This window comes from Telmatherina bonti (assembly GCF_933228915.1).
Source record: "Telmatherina bonti genome assembly, chromosome: 4".
NCBI lineage: Eukaryota > Metazoa > Chordata > Actinopteri > Atheriniformes > Telmatherinidae > Telmatherina > Telmatherina bonti.
Window position 1 is genome coordinate 18,895,328 of NC_136622.1, and position 19,625 is coordinate 18,914,952.

General features: G+C 37.8%; 1 protein-coding gene across 6 annotated transcripts in view; it reads right to left on the reverse strand.

Moving 5' to 3' along the window:
• kazna (kazrin, periplakin interacting protein a) overlaps positions 1 to 19,625 on the reverse strand; it is a 121,949-nt gene that overhangs the window by 47,357 nt on the left and 54,967 nt on the right. For all 6 annotated transcript variants that reach the window (XM_079239536.1, XM_079239538.1, XM_079239537.1 and 3 more), the window contains exon 2: positions 10,659 to 10,766. In XM_079239536.1, the coding sequence (XP_079095662.1) occupies positions 10,659 to 10,766 (108 nt within the window). The remainder of the gene's footprint in view (positions 1 to 10,658; positions 10,767 to 19,625) is intronic.

The following is a 19,625-nucleotide window of genomic DNA, read 5'->3' on the forward strand; positions in this document are numbered from 1 at the left end:
TGCACTCATTTGGCAGCATGTAAAGACAGTATAAACAGTTGCAAACCCACACACCCTGATCCCCATAAGTGTCAGGTCAGACAGTAACAAGTGTTCTACTGGTGTCCCAAAAAGTTTCTTTTTTACAAGTATGTCCACAGAGGGTATTATGTAGAGGCTCATGTCCACTCTGACAGTAAGTCAGCCACCACAAGCAGAGCAGTGTAATCGGAGAAGTCTATGGCTGACTGGTCGGCCTTGTAAAGATAAATAATCGTGATTTGATGTAAAATTAAACACTTTGATGATTCCAACTAAACAGGTTTCTCTCTATTCTGTCTGAATCTGTCATAATCAACATTTGGGATTATGGATAAGATGTTGCTATAGTTTCAAGCAATAATAGCTTCCTACTCCAGTTTGCACAGACAAACCATAAATTACCAAAGCGGTAACAGTGGTGGTTGTTGGAGAAATAAGAGACACAAAGCAGCGTAACTGAGTGCAACAGCAAATAAATAACCACACCTACATAGAACATTCACTACCTCCAGGTGATTGGCTTTGCTTTTAAATGCACAGACTGAGGGAGAACCACACCTCGAGATTAGGCCTGAAAGTTTTTAATCTCAGTTAAATCAGTTTTATGCCACAGGTATAGAATGGCATCACAGACATAAACAACAGAAACCTGAGGGTTGAAATCTCTGTTTTAACCGCTCCCTCTGTGTCTTGTTTATCTTTAGTTCAAGGCTGAGATGAAATCCAGCTCCTAATATACAGATTAAATAAAGGTATTTGGAAGCAGAACAGAAGAAAAAAAAAAACAAGAGTTTTTTCTACATTCTTTTTTCGCAGATCCTATCTGACACTTTTCAGTTAGGATCTGCATGTGAGAACAAACTGCTAAATTTCTGCATACAGGCTTTAAACCTGCAACTTACAGTGTTTCTGATATGTACACATCACACTGCCAGCTTTACATTACAATAAAAATACTGTCTGGAGAACAACTTTACAGCTAATTCTCAAAAGTATGACCTAGTCACGAAGAGGTGGGAAAAATCCTTACATCCTTAAGTATTGAAAAACAGCCCACACTTAACTAAAATAGTGAGCTGGAAAATGATGGTAATTATTTGTGGACTGCCTACCCCTGTGTTCACATAATAACAGTTAGTTTAAGGTCAGTGCAGGTTAAAGTCTCCCAACGGCTCAACGCTGCAACATGTGACTCACAATCAGACCTGACACCTGCCAACATGTTAACACCATGCCCTGTGGGTTAAAAGTATGAACAGCTTCCCACATTCTGGATTATTGGGTCCAGTAAGATGCTGGTCCAGGCTACAATGTAAAATCTTTAAAAAGTGCTGGACTGATGCTCACTTCACACTCTAGTACATTAAAGTGCCGCTGCAGCACTTGTTTCCACTCACCAGGCTTTCCTCGCTCCCTGTTTGACCCCATCCCCTCCTGAGAGGGGAGTTTTCCAGAGGATTCCAGGATCTGTCAAGTGTGTCCTAAACACTTTCAGTGCAGAGACAGGCAAAAAAAAAAAAAAAAAAAAAAAAAATCTTGTTTCACAAGTGGCCTTTACTCAAACTCCACCATTTTCTATTTTGTCCTCCAAAAACAGGCTCAGTTGACACCAGGAAATAGACCCAGTCGCTCCCGTTGTGGCATTCTCTCTCTGAATGTACCTGTTCAAGGCAACTCCCACGGGTTCAGTGATACAGTACACCCGGCCCCTCCCCCCTCGGCTCAGATAGTTAAGGTAAGGAAAAGGAGGAGCTGAGCAGGCGGGTCAGTAGGATTTTCCCACATTACTCAAACAGATATGCACGCGCGCACACACACACACACACACACACACACACACACACGTGCAGCAGTGAAGGAGGGAGCAAAGCCAAAGTGTGGGCTAACAGGTTGGACAGTGTTGATTTGTTTGTAGTGTAATCAGAACAGGCCTGCCAGCTGAAAAGCTGAAGTCTGAGTGAGCTAATACCTTAAACACATACCTTATATGCTGCACACTAATATTTTCAATTTAATACATTTTTTTCATGGTTGTAAGTCTGAATTTTTGTATATCTTTTACTGTACTTTAACAAAGAAGATGGATAAAATAAAAATGAAGCCTAGACTGTGCAAAACGAGCTGAATTTAGAGACAAAAAGAGGAGATTCACACAGGATATTTTCAGTATTTAGTGGAGTAAGACACACACACACCTCCAATAAATTGAATATATAGAAATGTTTTAATTTAAAAGAAAACATAACATGACATAACATACTTTTAAAAATGTTTTAACATTTAAATAATTGTGTATATCTTACATTTTTGTGCTTGAAGCCAGTCTGTCATTAAAAACAGATCCAGGTCTGCAATATTTGTGATTATTTTTGTCTCATTTTTGTCTTTATTTGGTTATTTTTTTTTCTTTCTTTCTTTTCTTTGTTGTCTGTTTTGTTTTTGTATTGCTTCAATTTTAGCATCTTCACTCAGATGCGAACAGGCAGTGAAGAGCTAGAAATGCAGTAGCTGAAGAGAACGACCGCTGCTTTTAAACAAGCATGAACAATAATTCAAATTTATATATCTATATGCAAGGACCAAGATAAAACCGTTTCAGTGATGACTCACGTAATAAAATGTAATCTTTCTAATTAAAATGCAGTTAGAAAATCAGTAATAGAAAAGCCCCAAAAAATTAAAGATGGAATAAGAGTCACTGGCAGCTGAAACATTGTATCTTGAGGTTTTTTCTTTTTTCTATAACAATGTTTTTCAAGTTAAAGCACGTTTACAAATTAATCAAACTTCATGTGCCTCTATATGTCTAAATGTAGAACAAAACTTTGATAGTTCTATAATATCAGATCCTCATTGATTTGCTCTTAAACTGTGTTAATCCATCTTTTTTTAAACTCTATTAATTAGAAAGTTCTGATGGAGGACTCACATTATTTTCTGTCACATTAGGCTTCGGTAACGGCGCTGCAAACTAATGTAGAGTGGGAAAAGTGAGCAATTTAACTTTAAAAAATGGTTTAACTATTAACTAAACACCAATTGTCAAGCAATGAATTTTGCCTCATTACATCAGGCCTTCACAGTGCTTTGAATAAAACATATATCCAGCTTAAAAACAGTGTTATCAACAGTGTGTACATGTATTCTATTATTAAATAATACAAGTAAACAGCTATAGCAGAAAAACGACCAAAGGCACATTTAAGCATGATGAAGCAAGATCACAAAGCATTTCAAAGCGGATGTAAAAGCTGTCTTGATTGCCTCTTCAGTACAGCGAAGATTACAATCCCTCTCTGCAAAACAATAAAGATGCTAACAAAAAGAATTGCATTACATACTGTGTCCATGCATAATGCTGTCATTAAAGAATTTGAACAGTGTTTTTTTTTTTTTAAAAAGGGCTTTTTGCAGCAGATGTAGGCCTGTAGCTCCTCCATCTCCTCCTTTGTGCTCGCATGACCTGCAGAATATGCATCAAACATGCTGGAACAATATAGCAGTAAGGTTTTATGAAGACAGATGAGTATTGAGTATATGGTGATTTCCCTTCATGATAACACACAAAGGTGCATTCTGCAGTTTGCTGGAGGAGCTGGTGAGTTATATTGTTGGGACCCACTCTCTGATTTCTGTTGAATCTTATCGTCTCAATAGTCACAATGCTGTTTCATTAATCAGTAACAAAAATCCTGTAATGCCATTAAGAGAAAGAGCTGCAGTTTAAGTTGTTGAACAAAATGGACTAAATGTGACTGCCTGGAAAGTACTGACTCAATAGAACAAATCCAGAGATAACACATGACCCAGCTATTCCCCTAACTGGAGAAAAGAAGAAGTTGAATCTCACTAAATATATAACAAAACCATCTATCATGTCGAGCTGTTCTTTTTTTGTTGTTTTTTTTTTTTTTTTTTTTTACACACTGGTAAAATTGCAGAGGATAGTTTGTGAAGTGGGGGATGACTCAGCTACATTATGACTTTTTTTTTTTTTTTTTTTTTTTTCACAATTTAAAACAAACCTTGCCATCAACAGACATCATTTTAATTCCACTATTATTGTGGCAGACCTGTGGGGATACACTAATAGGGCAAGGTAACAAGGGAAGGCCCAACCATAGCTCAGACACTTATGAAGATAAAGTACTAATTAGTACGCCTTTTGCTTTCCTAATGAAAAGAATGCACTTGATATGCAGTGGCTGTTTACACTACATTAAGAAACCATCAAATCACACTGCAGGGGCTGAGGGACAACAGAAAATTAGCTGGCTGTGACATACATGTAACTGACTGCATAATGATGAAAAAATATTTACTTGTAAATTGCAGTTTACTCCTGTTTCGCTGCATAATTTCATGTTCTGGATGCCAGGAGAGAATGAGCTGAGAGCATTATCCTTTAAGTGAAAATCAATTGGAGCGGCCAATCTCTCTGCAGCCATTTATGCCTGAAAGGAACGCAAGCACTGCCTCACACAGCCAAGAATATGTCACTCCGTCATCGTTTCGGGAGAGACACATTGGTGTAAAATTACCCACAAGAGAAAGATCGGCTATGTATTGGCTTGGTGTGAGTGTTTGCAGTGTATGTGTGCATGGGTGTGGATGGTCAAACTTTATATCACTGCAGCTGTTGAACAAGTTGTGTCCATCTTTTCACGGCCTGTCTTCAATACAGGACCAATGGCCATTACACTACACATAATGTCTGTGTTAATGGACACCCTGTCCTCATAAATCGCCACTTTCCCTCATTCCTGCCACTGTTATCATTCTCAACAGGGCAGCTTGCACTGCAAAAACCTTGAAACACCTCTGCAAGAAATGTCAGCCCACAAGTCACAAAGTGTGAACTAATGGATAGAAAATAGCAACAATACTTGTCACTTGTACAACAAAAGTACTGCAGGGAGGTGTCTCGGACATGCAGTCTTGGCAGAAATCTGACCTGTTGTAAAACATCTAAAGAGCCTCTGTCATGACAGAATCACACTCGACAGAAAATTACAGCCAATTTGTTCTCGGTTACTTGAATTTTCAACCCTGCTGGAGCACCGATAAGCCCGCCAGCGAGGTAAAAGGAAAATGCAGATTTCAGTATTAGGACTTCATTTGTTTTCTTTTACTCTGTGAAGACATCTTTTTTGGCATTTCGCATCCATACAGCACTGAAGACAGACAGGTAATATGTGAAGGGAAGCAGAAAATGACATTCAGGAAAGGTCCAGCTGGCTGGGAGCTGTACTGGTGACTCAGCTGCTAAGAGCATTTTAGCTCATATGGTATGTGACCTTACAGCTCAGGTCACCCTGTGTTGGGCAGTTTAAACACAAGTGGCAGCAAAATGGTGTTAGGCAAACAAAACAAAGGTCACATTGCATGTGAGATAACAAAAATTAGCAAATGCAATAATTATCTCTAATTAAGACAGCTTTAGTTTTTAGGTTTTTGCAAATTTGTGTACTTTATACTGTATCTGTTTCATGACTATATACTATCCCAGCAATTTGTAAAAAAAAAAAAAAAAAAAAAAAAGTAAAGAGACAGAGAAGAAAAAGAAAACTGTTACAGAAGCACAAGGCTGAGAATATTTTATGTGAGGTGAATAAAAGATGTAAGACCCTTCCACACCTCCAGACAAGAGCAGATATGAAGGGTTTTTTTTTAAATCTGCTGGTACATCACCACGGTAAGATGTTATGCCTTTTTGACAATAAAGTATTGGATATCTTTATATCACCTTTCCCTTTTCTTAGAAGCATACATTAGCTACATTTTCATTTCCAGTAAGCTGCTTAGACAAGCCCATGGCAGCAGTCTGTAATAACAGTGCTAGTCCTGCCTCAGTGGCACTGCAATGCATCACTGAAAGTAAAGGCTGACTGTTTGAAGCGGTGACATATCCTTTTTCCATTTCAAATAACTGCAAAATATCTTTTTTGCCCCACAGGGTTTTCCAAATATTAGTTAGATATTAACCACAACTGAAGGGATATGACAAAAATGTTGCAGATTTGTTATAACCCTGAAGACGTTGTCATTCCCTTGACTATAATCTTTTCTACACTTCCACCTTTATGCTCTTTTTACTCTGGACAAAAAAAAAAAAAAAATAACATAAGGTGGGTAAAGTTAAAATGTCAATTTGAAGCTTTAATTTTCAGTTTAGATAATACCAAAAGGTATTGCATTGTACTGTTCATGACTTTTGTTCCAAAAAGATTGTGTCTTGTCTAAATTGCCAGCTCCTCCACATTTTTATTACACTCGTCTCACTACTACTAATGTCTCTACCCAACCAGATCAGCTTGCTTTAGTCATTCCTGGTATTTCTAAACCACAGTATTTGCATCTGTTGTCACTCTGTGCAACCTTCAAAGTCAGTACTAATTGAGACATAACCACAGACACCAATGTGCTGCTAAGCGATCATCCAAACATGCCAGCCCCACCATCACCCCTGCTGCCAGACTCCAGCTTAGTTTAGCTGCCAGCAGGCCATTGAAGGGCGAGCAGGATGTATTTATACCGGTGACTGGTTGTACCAGACCTGTTAGCCTTATGTCAAACCTGAATCCAAGGTGGATTCTAGAAATAGCGAACACACCTCTACATCACCTTGGCACAGAACAGCAGAGAAGTGTGAATCCAAAACCTGCCTGATGTGATGTGATTCAAAGGTAAAACAAATATAGAAAAATCTAATTAAAGTGAATAGAATACAGAGTATTTGTGTCCTGAAGGTTCTGAGAACAAAACAAAAAGACTGTTTTTAATCAACACTGTATAACATTTATCTTATAAATCCATTAAGGCAAAGACAACCAGCATGTTTACTCGCTATGTCCTCTCATGGTGAGCTTAGACTAATGAAAACTCATTTCTAGCTTGTGTAACAGACAAGCTGTAACAAAAATTATATGTGGACCTTAGTTTCAGATTTGTACACTGACTGCCATTTTAGTAGCTTTACGTTTACCTACAAACAAACCAGTGAGACAAATATGACCAACTGTTCTAGAAATAGGCAGAAATAATCCTGGTTCCTTTTTCTAAACTGCTATGTGGAATATAGTCCATATCCCACATCAACCGAATGAAGCACAGATATTCTTGAAATGGACAGTTTATAAAATTTTGCTGTAAAAAAAAAAAAAAAAAAAAAAAATAGATTCAACTACATTTTCCCATATATATATTGTTCGATGCCCACACATTGGCATCTTGTTTATGCTGGTAATGGATGTAAAATAACCACAATGTGCACTGTATTTTCTACATTTTTTCCAAGTTTTTGGCTCTAAGTCAATAAAAGCATACTCTTCATAACTTATTGCTTTTTAGTCGCCAAGCTTTCTGACTTAAATAAATGAAAAAGCCATTTTTGTGTTTAAGTTCAAGAGGAACTTATCTAGTACTTTAAAGTGTTTTTTTTTTTCTTTCTCTTTCTTCATCTTAGCCTGCTGGATAGCCAGTTCATAATTAAAATTGGCATGGGTTATTTTGAGTTGCCTGCACACAATATATCTTTATTCGCTGAGCAGATGATGAGACTGACCTTTGCATTATATATGTGTGCTTACCTCCTGGTCCAGTCCTTATTAAAGTTTCTATATTCACTGTCAACCTCTTCTTTGAATATGACAAGTTTTCACAAGAAGTTCACTTTCCAGTGTGCTACGTAGTGTCACAAATGATGGGTTTACACTTAAGTTGCTACTATGACACTATTAATTTACATTTTATGTGCAGAAAGGCAGTAGCCCATTCCAAGTTGACAGACAGCTACTCACAAAAAAAGAGGAATTCATCAGAGCGGTAAACAGACTAAAAGAGAAGACAAGGTGAGGGCCTGCCAGCTGAATGTAGATATTCTGATCAATCACTTTGCTTAACAGAAAGCCAGAAGAGAGCTACTGTAATCTATGTTGAACTTTTGTTTCCTTGGTCGGTTTTAACAGCATTTTTTCCTTCACATTTTCTCTGCAGCGCATTTTGCTGTTGCTGGTTGTTTTTCATATATTTTGGAAATTACCACATGTTGTTCTAATGTTGGTTATGAAGATGCCACTGAATCACTGGGGCAGACAGATTTAATGTGCTGGACTCAGTATGTGAATGGAAAGCAGAAGCCATGCTGTACTGTGATGCATTGTGATGAACAGGGCCGGCTTTGACCTTCTTGCATTGTGGCCCACTGCTGACTCAGAGGGCTACTGCACACTGACAACTTGGAACCAAATAATTCTCCATTTGAAGCCTGTTTAAATAAAGACTTCAGAAAAGACAAGGGCAAGTGAGAATTCTTGACTTATTTTGATTTTATGACCTTTAAGTTGTACCTCTCAGTGGAACATTTCTAATAAAGCAGTTAGAAAGTGACAAAGATCGCTGTGCTCACTCTGGAAAGTCTATCTCTTAATACTTTGGCTTTTCTTGATAAAAACACAAAGCACACAAGCAGGTAGACATGCTATTTTTTTTAAAAACATCACACACTTAAGATTTTAAGGAAGTCCATCTACATGCATAAAAGTTTGACAACAATAATTCTTTTTAAACAGGTTAAAGTTGCATTTCTATTTCTTTATATTTTGGTTACTAAATAAAATCTACTGTTAGAATTTCTACAAGTGACTGTGGCTTCAGACCTTTGTGTGCCATTACCATTCCTCTAGTTATTGTTCTCTGGCATAACTAAGTGATATGAGTCACTTGGACGACTGTCTAAGCCTCGCTGAGGAATTATTTATGTGTTCAAACTACAGTATAGAAGTCTGGATAACTTTAAGGGAGAGATTTAACTGCCTCCCTCCAAGTGGCTAAAGCAGAACGTGAATGAGGGCAGGTGTTTTGGAGTGTCAGCAAATGAAAAAAAATAGAAGTACTCAGCAAAGACCACTACAAATTCACTTACATCCACACATTCACATTCTGTCGTTCTTTTGGGTTCTTTTGTTAATCTGTGTCACCACTCCCCTGTTTTCTGCATGATTTTCTCTCGTTAATCACAAGTGTATGCAGGCAAAGAAGTGTCCTTGTGCAATATTTCAACGTCTGCTCCTCCTCTTCATAATGCACTTCAGCTCATTTCCCATCTGTCTCTCCCCATTGTCACCCCTTCAATTCCAATCCTTACTTTTTTTTTTCCCTAGAAGCCCTATTTGACTTATTCGCTTTGACCTTCCTATCTAGTGACATCATATCCACTTAATGTGCAGAAGCAGCACCTGTCTCCATAATGATCCAGTGCTCGCTGCTTATGTTTGTTTCTGCTCTCCTTCCCCTGTCTCTCTCTTTTACTGCAGAACTGAGATTAATTTGCTGATAACACAGCCCCTGAGTTGCCTGTTCTCATTCTGATGAAACTTGTAGTGATATACATGGCCTTGGCCACTGCAGGGGTTTTGTGTGTGTATGTGTTTTTCCTGAGTCGGCACATTTGCAGTACCCAGGAAATGACTATAGGCCTAAGGCACCAGCTGTCTCATGCTGCAGGAGAGCATGTTTGTATGCACCTCCAAACCATGTCCATTTAAAAATGTGTCCATATATTTAATTCAAACAAAATTTTATCTTGTCATCTGCAAACACAGGATTTGTAAAGGTAATTCATATGACATTACATTTCCAATATTTGACTTTTAAACTTTTTGTAATAAGAATATAGTTACCAAAAAAGTTTAACATTTACCTGAAAAAAAAGTTTAGCCCTTGAATTAATTGGTTGCATTCCCTCACCGGAGTTCACCTCTGGTGATTGCTTTGATCCCTTTTTTGGGAACATGTACTACTGATGAGCCCTCTCCGTACTAACACGGCATCAACAGATGTAAAAAGGTGACAAGTGAGAACTGGCAGCCAGTTCTTATAGTGTCCCATAAGCAGGACACTAATGAGGACAGAGTCTCTATGGACAGCCCAGGTGACACTAAAGAACCATGCAGCAGCTGGCAGTCCTACAGGATACACTGTAGGAGAGACAATTTTGTACTGGTGCATCAGTTTGCATCTTCGATCCTCTCTGCAAGAGCGCTTGCGTGTCATGAAAGTCCTAAAACATTGAAACAGAAAGCATACAACCATGGGGTTGTCCACAGTGAGGAGGAGACAATATTTGACTGCCTGTTGAGACAACAGTCATGGGAATAAATCTAAAGTTTATAGGCAGCTCTTTTGGGTGGTTTATGGCTGTAAAATACTATCAGTGCATAAGATGGGTATGGCATATTGACTATATAGCAATCCAACTTTAATTTGATCAAAATCAGCTGTGAACTTGATAAAATATAAACCACTTTAGTGAAATGTGATGAAACTGCATTTTAAAAAACTGCTTTCAGCAGCACTAACATGAAAACACTTACCTAAATGCAAAAGCTGTTTCTGTGTTTCATGTACAATTATTTAAAAGGTAGCATGCTGTCATGGGCCAGGGCAAAAGTTGTAATGAGAGAAACTGCTCTAATTCCCATATTCTTGGTGTTGCTTTGGCAAAGTCACTTAAAAACCATTTCAACTTCCTGTGGACTCACTCATTTGCCTGACTACCAAGGGAAAGGCAGCATTGCAACAGGACAGCTAATTCTCCCACCAACCACACTTGGTTTAATAGCACTAATAAGTCCTACCTTTATCCAGTGAGGCATCTGGAGAGTTGAAGTCCATGAGACTACTGATTTCAGTTTTGTAGCATAGGTCAGTGGCTGGTGGTTTCTGCCTCTGGTGAGGGGAGGGATCTGAAAGAACAAACACAAGATGGAGCTTGATAGATGACAAAGGAGGGATTTTCATATATCTTTAATAAAGTCAAATGAAAGCAGGGACAGACTGGCCATTTTCCCAGTGGGACGACATGTTTCGTGGGCCGACATTTTATTTATTACTCTAAATGGTCCATAAAACTCAGCAGACTGGTGATCTAACTAACACTGTGTCAGATTGGTCCAACTTTTATTTACCACCCTATTTCACGGTGGTCCTGAGTAATTCATTCCTCTAAATACAGAATTTTCTTTCTTCACTGCTGGCCCATGCTTTACCTGTTGGCTTTGTTCTTAACTGACACCAAGCTGAACCAAACAGGTATTTACCCCTTCTGGGTCTGTACAAGTGGATGTAGCTACCTGTCAGGATGGAGGACAGGAGGTCCACAGAGTTGCAGAAAAACTGCATAATAGCATACAAAAAAAAAAAAAAAAAAAAAAAAAAAGACAGTTTATTTGTTACTGATTGTGGGGTGATAGACATTTTTGGGTAAAAATGTGTTCGAAGCATATTCTGTGTGGGTGTTGATGAACAAGACGTTTTACCCTTGCCAGGAAGGTTATGTTATTACTGGTGTTTATCTGTCTGTTTGTTTGCCGTCTTGTTTGTTTGTGTTAGCAACTTTTCATAAAACTATTGGACTGATTTTTATGAATTGGGTGGATCTGGGTCTAACTGACCCCACAATACAGAGAAACTACTGTGGATTCATTATCAGTCTATCTAGGAACCTAAAGGCATGTACGTGTTAGATTAGTGTAGGACTATAGTATACAGTGGAAATGAGCTGCTTGGCATAGGTCTACTCTCCAAGTGCTTGTCTAGCTTTAGGTTTAGCTGATTAATATATATATATATATATATATATATATATATATATATATATATATATATATATATATATATGTGTGTGTGTGTGTGTGTGTGTGTGTGTGTGTGTGTGTGTGTAATGTATTGATACAGTTGTTTCTTTTGAAGAAAATCCAATCATTTGTTCCTGACTTCATTATTATGTGAAAAAAAAACAAAAACTAAAAGTCTCCCTTCAGTCTTTAGTTGAACCTTAGTTGAGATAACATCTCCAGTAGAGGAGCAGAGGCAGCAGGAACAGAGACAGCTTCCACAATTCATGCAGAAACAGTTTTCAACTGAGTCTTCATTTCAGTTATATTTTCTTTTTTAATGCAATCGACAGTACAAAGTGTTGCATTAATATTCATCACGAAAGTATAGATTTTTATGTAATCAACAAATTACACCTTTTAATGTGGTATTTAATGTGTCAACTATCACTGATTCCTGCTAACTCACTGCATGGCTTTAGTGGGTTTAAGAGATTGTATGGTTGATATTCACATCGAAGGAAACACAAAGATTTAGGATGTTTCTGATCATATTTGCTCCGCTGGTGGGCGAAAATATTATATGTAAAATTACAAGTTAATACAAACAGCAATTGTAAAATGAGGTACTTTTGAAAAAAAAAAAAAGAACACTACAAAGACAGAAATGGCTTAAAAGAAAAAGAAATGGTGTAAAACTGCACAAACACATTAAGTAACCATTATTTAAAAAGGTTTAATTCATGGACAGAAACATATAGTGTGGAGGAACCAGTGTGATTAATGCATCACAACACACCAATCAACATCACAAAATCACATTTACTCCTCATTTCAAACTCCACAGTGTCTGCCATTAATCAGCACAGCTAATGTCTCTGGGGAGAACATAAATATATGGCTAAAGTAAAAACACACAAGCTTTAACGCACACAGCCACACAAACACAGCAGCTGCTTTGAGAGACGGCTGCATACTCACATCAATATTAGCATTTTTATGGCCAAAGTGTGATTTGATTTCTGGCGAGGTTCAGTGGTTTCTAATATAGTTTTCAGTTTCCACTAGCAGCACATGGTGAAAGCATACTGAATGAGCAGCTTTGGGTCAGATCACATAAAAGCTTTAAAATGATGCCGCCTCTTAAACATGTGCCTTTAACATCTGCTGTCCTGCCAGTCAAACAGACACTGAAAATCTGTACATGTATATATAAATAAGAAACACTAATTTTATGAAAACTTGCATAATTAGAGTATAAGAAGTGTTTCAATAAATGCTAAAATATATGACATCCCTTCAGATAACGCTTTGATCATAAACAAAAATGAAAAATGCAGCAGATTGCTTCTGATCCAGTATAGTCTTCAACCTCTGTCTTCTTCCTCCTCTTACTAATCGTTCTGACATCATCCCACTACCCTTCTATTAAGATGCTGTTACTGGCTGAATTATTTGCAGTAATTGTGCACAGATGTTTCTGGAAGTTCAAATTCTGGGTGCTGGCGCCAACAGCCTGCTGTTTGTCCTCACCTAAAGCGAATGGTTATAGAGGGCTTTTTGTTGTTGTTTTAACCGTATAAAACTTGCCTTCATTGCAAATATATCTTTTTTTTCCCAACTCGATGCAGCTTTTGGCAGGAACAGAGATGTCAGTTTTTTGAATGATATAAAAATTCACGTGCATATTTTTTCTGCCAGGTTCAAGCTGCTGCAGCTGCCCAGTTGCCTCGTGAAAATGTTTTATCTTCCTTGCATGGTGCCTTTGACAGGCCTTCACAGTCATTTGGAAACCCGAGGGAGGGTTTGGTGAAATAAATGGCAAAAAAGGGAGGAAAACTATGATGGCTGCTTGATGATGAGGGAGAGAAAAAGCTGTTATCAAGGAAAAGCAGAGAAATGCACTCAGAATTCAATAAACTCTGAAGGGACTTGCCTGAATATGAAACAAGTCACAAATACCTTACAGTATGAGACTTTCAAACAGTGGCTTTTCTGTATGAAGTTGACATGTTCATCCTGTGTATGCACTGGTTCTCACCTGGTACTCTGGCTTCCTCCCACTGTCCAAAGACTTGGATGTAGGTTTATTGATTACTCAAAATTCTCCCTAGGAATGTGTGGGTGTGAATGGTTTGTTTTCTTTGTGTTAGCCTTGTGGTGGACCGGTGACCCATCCAGTGTCTCTCACCTGCTAATTGCTGCTAATTGTGATCATGGATAATGATGAGATAATGGATGGATGACTAATTATCTTATAGTATAGTATAGTATAGTACAGTATAGTACAGTACAGTACAGTACAGTATATTATTGTATTGTATTGTATAGCAACACAAACAAGGATTTAATTACATGAGGATACATGGTGCGTACACTTTACTCAGCATCTCATTTATCACATATTGATGAGGGGTGAAAAAATATAAAAAGTGAAAGAAAAAAAAAAAAAACTACAAACCTACATTGTTTAAATAACCTTAGGTCTGTTGGTTGGTGTATTTTATAGCATTGAAACAGGCTATCTTGATTGAGGCAATTTTTTTTCTTGACCAAAACCTTTAAATATACTTTAATTAAATAAACAAATGAATGAATGTCTCTTCAGTTACGATTCGTGACTGTGGAGCTTTCTGGATGTTTCATTAACTTTTGCACTGTCACTGTAAAACTTGGATGGAGAACTAAGACTTTCCCAACAAGAGCCCCCCCGTTGTTCCTGCTCTCAGCAGGGATGAAACACAAGCACACAGCTCAAAATAGAAGTAGTCAAGCTTCCTTTACCTTGCCGAGTCTGGAAGACCGTTTTATTGTAGCGGCAGTTTTCATCTTGAAATATCAGTAGAATTTAAAAACATGCACGGCCACAACTGGTCACAAGAAGTCAGAGAAACTACTCAGACAGTGTCGATTGCTGTTATTAATCGTAAAGATCTGCAAACAAAAGTAAGTGTCACTTTGTATTTTTGCTTCCCAAACCTCGGACAACATCATTTTAATCGTTGTTTACTGAAGCGTAACGTGTCATTTCTTTCACTCTGTCAGGACACCTTAGTTTGCCAAATCTGACCCACTTCTGTTGCAATGATTTTACAACTGTGTGAGAGCAACACCGAAAACATTTTACTCTCATCTTTGAATCACTATAAACAGAAGCCATGTTGCTCTATTGTATAGTAAAAATGTATAATTCCAGGTTTAATTCCTGTTTGAATCTGGCAAGGTCTTCTTTACACTTTACAGTCCTACAGTATGACGTATTGCCTTTACTTGTTTGTCCAAAACTTTGAACAAATTTGTTTTTAAAAAATTCAAAATAAGCAAATATATTTCTATTTTACCTTCAAAAGGTCCACAAACTGCTGCTTCTCACGATCATGATTTTCCTCTTGTAACTTCTTTGCTTTGTTGATTCAAGCAATTTGTAAACATGAAATTTGCCAAATTATTATTTATTTTTTTACTGAAAGAATACTGAGATTATATACAGTTGTGCTCATATGTATTCATACCCTTCCATTAAAGAAAAGGCTGAATTTACAGTCACTCAAATAACAGAACGCTTAATAAAGGTACAATAACTAAAAATTTGCAAAAATATAATTTAGTAATATAAGACACTGTTTTTTCATTTAATTGAGTTGAAGAAAGAAAAAAACAAAAACAAATTGGTCCTGGACAAATTAGAGCACTTTTCTGTTGAACAGTGGGACAAAATACCTGTCAACAGGTGCAGAAGTCTGACTGAGAGGAACAGAAAACACTTGACTGTAGCGGAAACATTAAAGTATTGTTCAACAAAATATTAGTTCACGAGTTATAAAATATGTAATAAATTATCTTATTTGTTTGCTTTTTTAAAAAAAATATTTCTATTGAACCAGAATTAGAAAATAATGTAATGATTTTCATACATTTTTTATTTATTATTACTTTAGTCAATTTCAGCTTATTTTACAGGCAGCTGTTTTTTTCCGTCTTTAATGAAAGACGGAATAAATATGAGCACACTTGTAGATCACATGATACAGTATTTCTATGCAAACCTAAAGACCATAATTAAAGACAACACATATTTGGACATTTGAATGATAATTAGGTTTAAATTCATGAATTGCCTCCCTGTAATGCTCCCACGTCCTGTGCCTGAAGATAGTTGCTCAACATTTGCTCCTGACATCTTGCTCAAATTTTCAAGACACAGCCAATGTTGACAAAGCAGCTGCATTTGCAGTCATGGGTTTGTGTAAGGGGAAATAACAGCTGATTTCATGTCATTATTTTTTAGTTAGACAATATTATAAAAAATAATTAGAGCCATATAATGCTTCCTCCCCCCTCCTCTTCCTCTGAAAGATTCCAACCACTCTTAGTTACTCAACACTCAGTTTACTCTTAATGGAACACATTAATCCTACACAACATTACCCAGACTTCATTGTTACAACAAACCATTATATGAAAGGAATAGGACTCCAGTCCTCTATTAAGAAACATAATGATTGAATAAAACCAGCTATTTTATCCAGTTACTGGAACATTTTGTTCCACATTCACAGATTTTGGCAGTAATTCATCCTGAATTCTGCATGCATTTAAAATGACTCACTCTTAAACCAAAGATTGAATTACTTGTCTTTATGGTCAAATAGTCGACTTCATCTCATATATTCCTGTTACCGACCCTCAGCTCTTCTATTCCTAGCTTAATATCCACACCATTCCAACGTTACCTTTCCTTTTCTCCTGACCATTTTCTGCCTTTTCTCTACCACTGTTTAATGGGCTTCCCCAAGCTCCTCTCTCTTCTTAGACGAACATACTTTATCTGCCGGCACAGTGCAGGGAGAAGCGATAGCTTGAACAAAAGAAGACCCTAATGAGTGGTGGAGGTGATTAAAGAATGAATAGACGCTGCCGCTGGAACCTTCACCACGCTGTCCATGCGCCTCAGCTCAGTCTGCAATCTGCAGATAGGCACAATGCATTGCTATTCTTACATCTGCCACTCGCCTTTAATTGCAAAGACATTCAGTGGTCCCGAGGCTGCCGGACTTGTGATAAAGCTTGCGTATTCATGCATTAATCACTGCCAGCCAGAACAGGCCTTTCCCCTGTGCTTCACCTGCTTCAAGACCCCAATTCAAGGTATCCTATACATATCCTGCAGATAAATGGAGGTAATGGACCAGTGTGTGATTGAGGGGAGCCAGTGCTTAATGCTTAGCCACCCACGTTAACCATTCCAGATCTCAAGATGCCTCGTTGTCAATTCATACTGAAATGAAAGGCTGCAGAATGTGCGAGGGAGTCCATTCAAGGAAGTGTGTAGGCTGGGATGTTATTAGTTGGTGTCAGGACTCATGAGACAATGAGCTGCGGCTTGAGGAACGAAACAAAGGAGGCACAGACTTTTGTTAGTGCATCAATGTCGTTTTCACAATACCCATCAGTGGAACGAACACATTGCCTCTGTATAATGACACTGGAAAAAGTGTCCCTTTGCTCAAGTCCACATCATGCAGGTGAAGGTTCCTGCAAGCACTACAGTTTTTAAAATGGCCACTTCAACACATATTTGTCCTGGTAGTGAAGCACTTCAGGAGATGGAGAGCTACAGACAGTAAGAGCGCCTATCAGGAAACCGAAAGGTTATGAAACTTCTATACGCTGACAACATGCTGCAGAAAATGAATTACGTCTGAATAATAGTTTAGACATATCTATTTTTTTTTTTAGCAGTTTTATGTATCATACGGCACAGAAATTAGGACACATTACCTTTTGTGAGAAAATTAAAGTTGGTTCCTCGAGAAGGTAAGGACAGAACTGCACATGAATATTTTTATGGCATGTAATAGAAAGGATTGGCACCATCCACAAAGCTATCTGTTTAGCCAAAAAAAATCCTAAGATAACATCCTTACCATTTCAGTTACAATACTTTGATCAAACCAAAACAGTGCATTCATGATATTCTGACAAAATTTGCTCGCCCTGTTTCCACTGAGCAGTTCGGTTTGGGCCGGTATAGTTTGTGAGTTTTAGAACAGTCCAACCAATTCATGAGTGTCCCCTCTGAAAGCTGGACCGCCACTGGGCATGTAGGGTTTTTACCAAATGCCTACTGACATCATACATACATTAGCTGCAACAACAGCTAATGTAACACTACTAACAACAATGGAAACAATAACTATAGCTGGGGAAGTTTGGTAGTTCCAGACCAGACCTTCATCCTTTTTCTGTTATTTTCTGAACATCGACTGGACTCTGGACTGAATGGTAACAATGTGTATTTCATGCTTGTTTTTGTTGTGGGCAGTGACGCATTTCTGTCCATCAGTCAATGAACTGCATTGTGTGATGGCAGTTGCTGCATCCGTCCAAACCGTACTGTACCGGTTTCCTGTGGCCCTACAGCCGAAAGGGGCCCAGAAATGCAGCGATTTGGTTTGGTTGTACTGGACAGTTTTATAAATGAAACACACAGAATAGAAATCCATTTAGAAAAGTTTCTAAAGGGATTTGCACTTGGCACTGCACCATATCATTTCAAAATACAATGCAGATAATGTAGTTCAGGGGTCACCAACTACAGTCCTCGAGGGCTACCATCCTGCAGGTTTTAGTGTTTCCCTTGTACAAGACATTTGATCCGAGTGAAAAGGTTCTCCAAGAACTTGTTGTCATCTTCTGCACCTGCCTGTTAATGAGCCATTGGTTTGGGTCAGGTGTGTTGTACCTGGAAAACACTAAAACCTGCAGGATGGTAGCCCTCGAGGACCAGAGTTGGTGACCCCTGATGTAGTTTATGCTAACTGACCCTAAAAGAAATGGAAAGTTCTTAAAAAATTACTCAAAAAATAATTATACATAAATCTAACTATGTCTTATGCGCAGCAGCTTTTTATACAAATTTACACCAAACTGATTAAATTATATAATTTTGCTCTGTCAAAAAGAAAAGTCTCTTATTCTTTTTGACAGACTCTAATTAAATCACTGAAATAAACAAGGTAGAGTTATTATAACTTATGATGTCTCATGACCATTTTCATTTCTTTATCTACTGAGTTGAAAAAAACAGCACAATGGCTTAAAAGCATTTCCCAACTAACAAACTGCCAAAGCAAGTTAAAAACATCACCAACCTGTATCAGCATCACTCACGCTGAGAAATGAAGAGCCAAGGTCTGTAACCATTATAAATTGACTTATAAAGTTGATTTATAAAGAGTACAGCAAATGCTATTTAATAATGCTGTTCATACAAAGACAGGCAGAGACAGGGTGCTTTAGTTGTTTCATTCCCAAAAGACAGAAGTCAATGCTCCAAACTCTCAGTAGGCAGGCAGAACAGAAATGTCCAGGCAAAAGCAAAACAATCACACACAACAACAACAAAAACATAAAGCACAAACAGGAATCCTTGGAAAGCAAGACCACAGGAAAGAATGACAGTCGGCAAAAAGAGAAGAGAAAACCAAGGAGTTTATAGAGTTCTAAGCATTAACTTCTTTATTTTTTGTGGCAGTTTGTCAAGCTGGATGCATCTGACTGCAGCTTTAAAATCTTTTATGTAGTGTAACAGTTCAAATGAGAGGAAGTCATTGCTGAATGAAAATAAGGATCTGTAGGAAAATTAAAGCAAAAGCTGAGATAATAATCAATACACACCTTTGTTGTTGTTTGTTTATTGATTTTCATTTGCTACTTGCAATATGTTTATGCGTGCAGATGTGTGTGCTAATTCAATCAAAGTAACAATTACAGAACAGAATCAACATGTTTCTGTTCAGCATTTCAAGAAAAAACACTGAAATGCAAAGCTTTCCATTCTGACAAAAATCCTGTTCTCCTCAAAAAGCCAAGCAGCACAAACTCCTCCATCCCTCTCTGCTTAGAGGCTCTTCTCAGCTCCACTTCCTTTCTTCACATCGAAAATCACTCCCACCTGACAAATACCAATTTCTGTACCTCACTTTT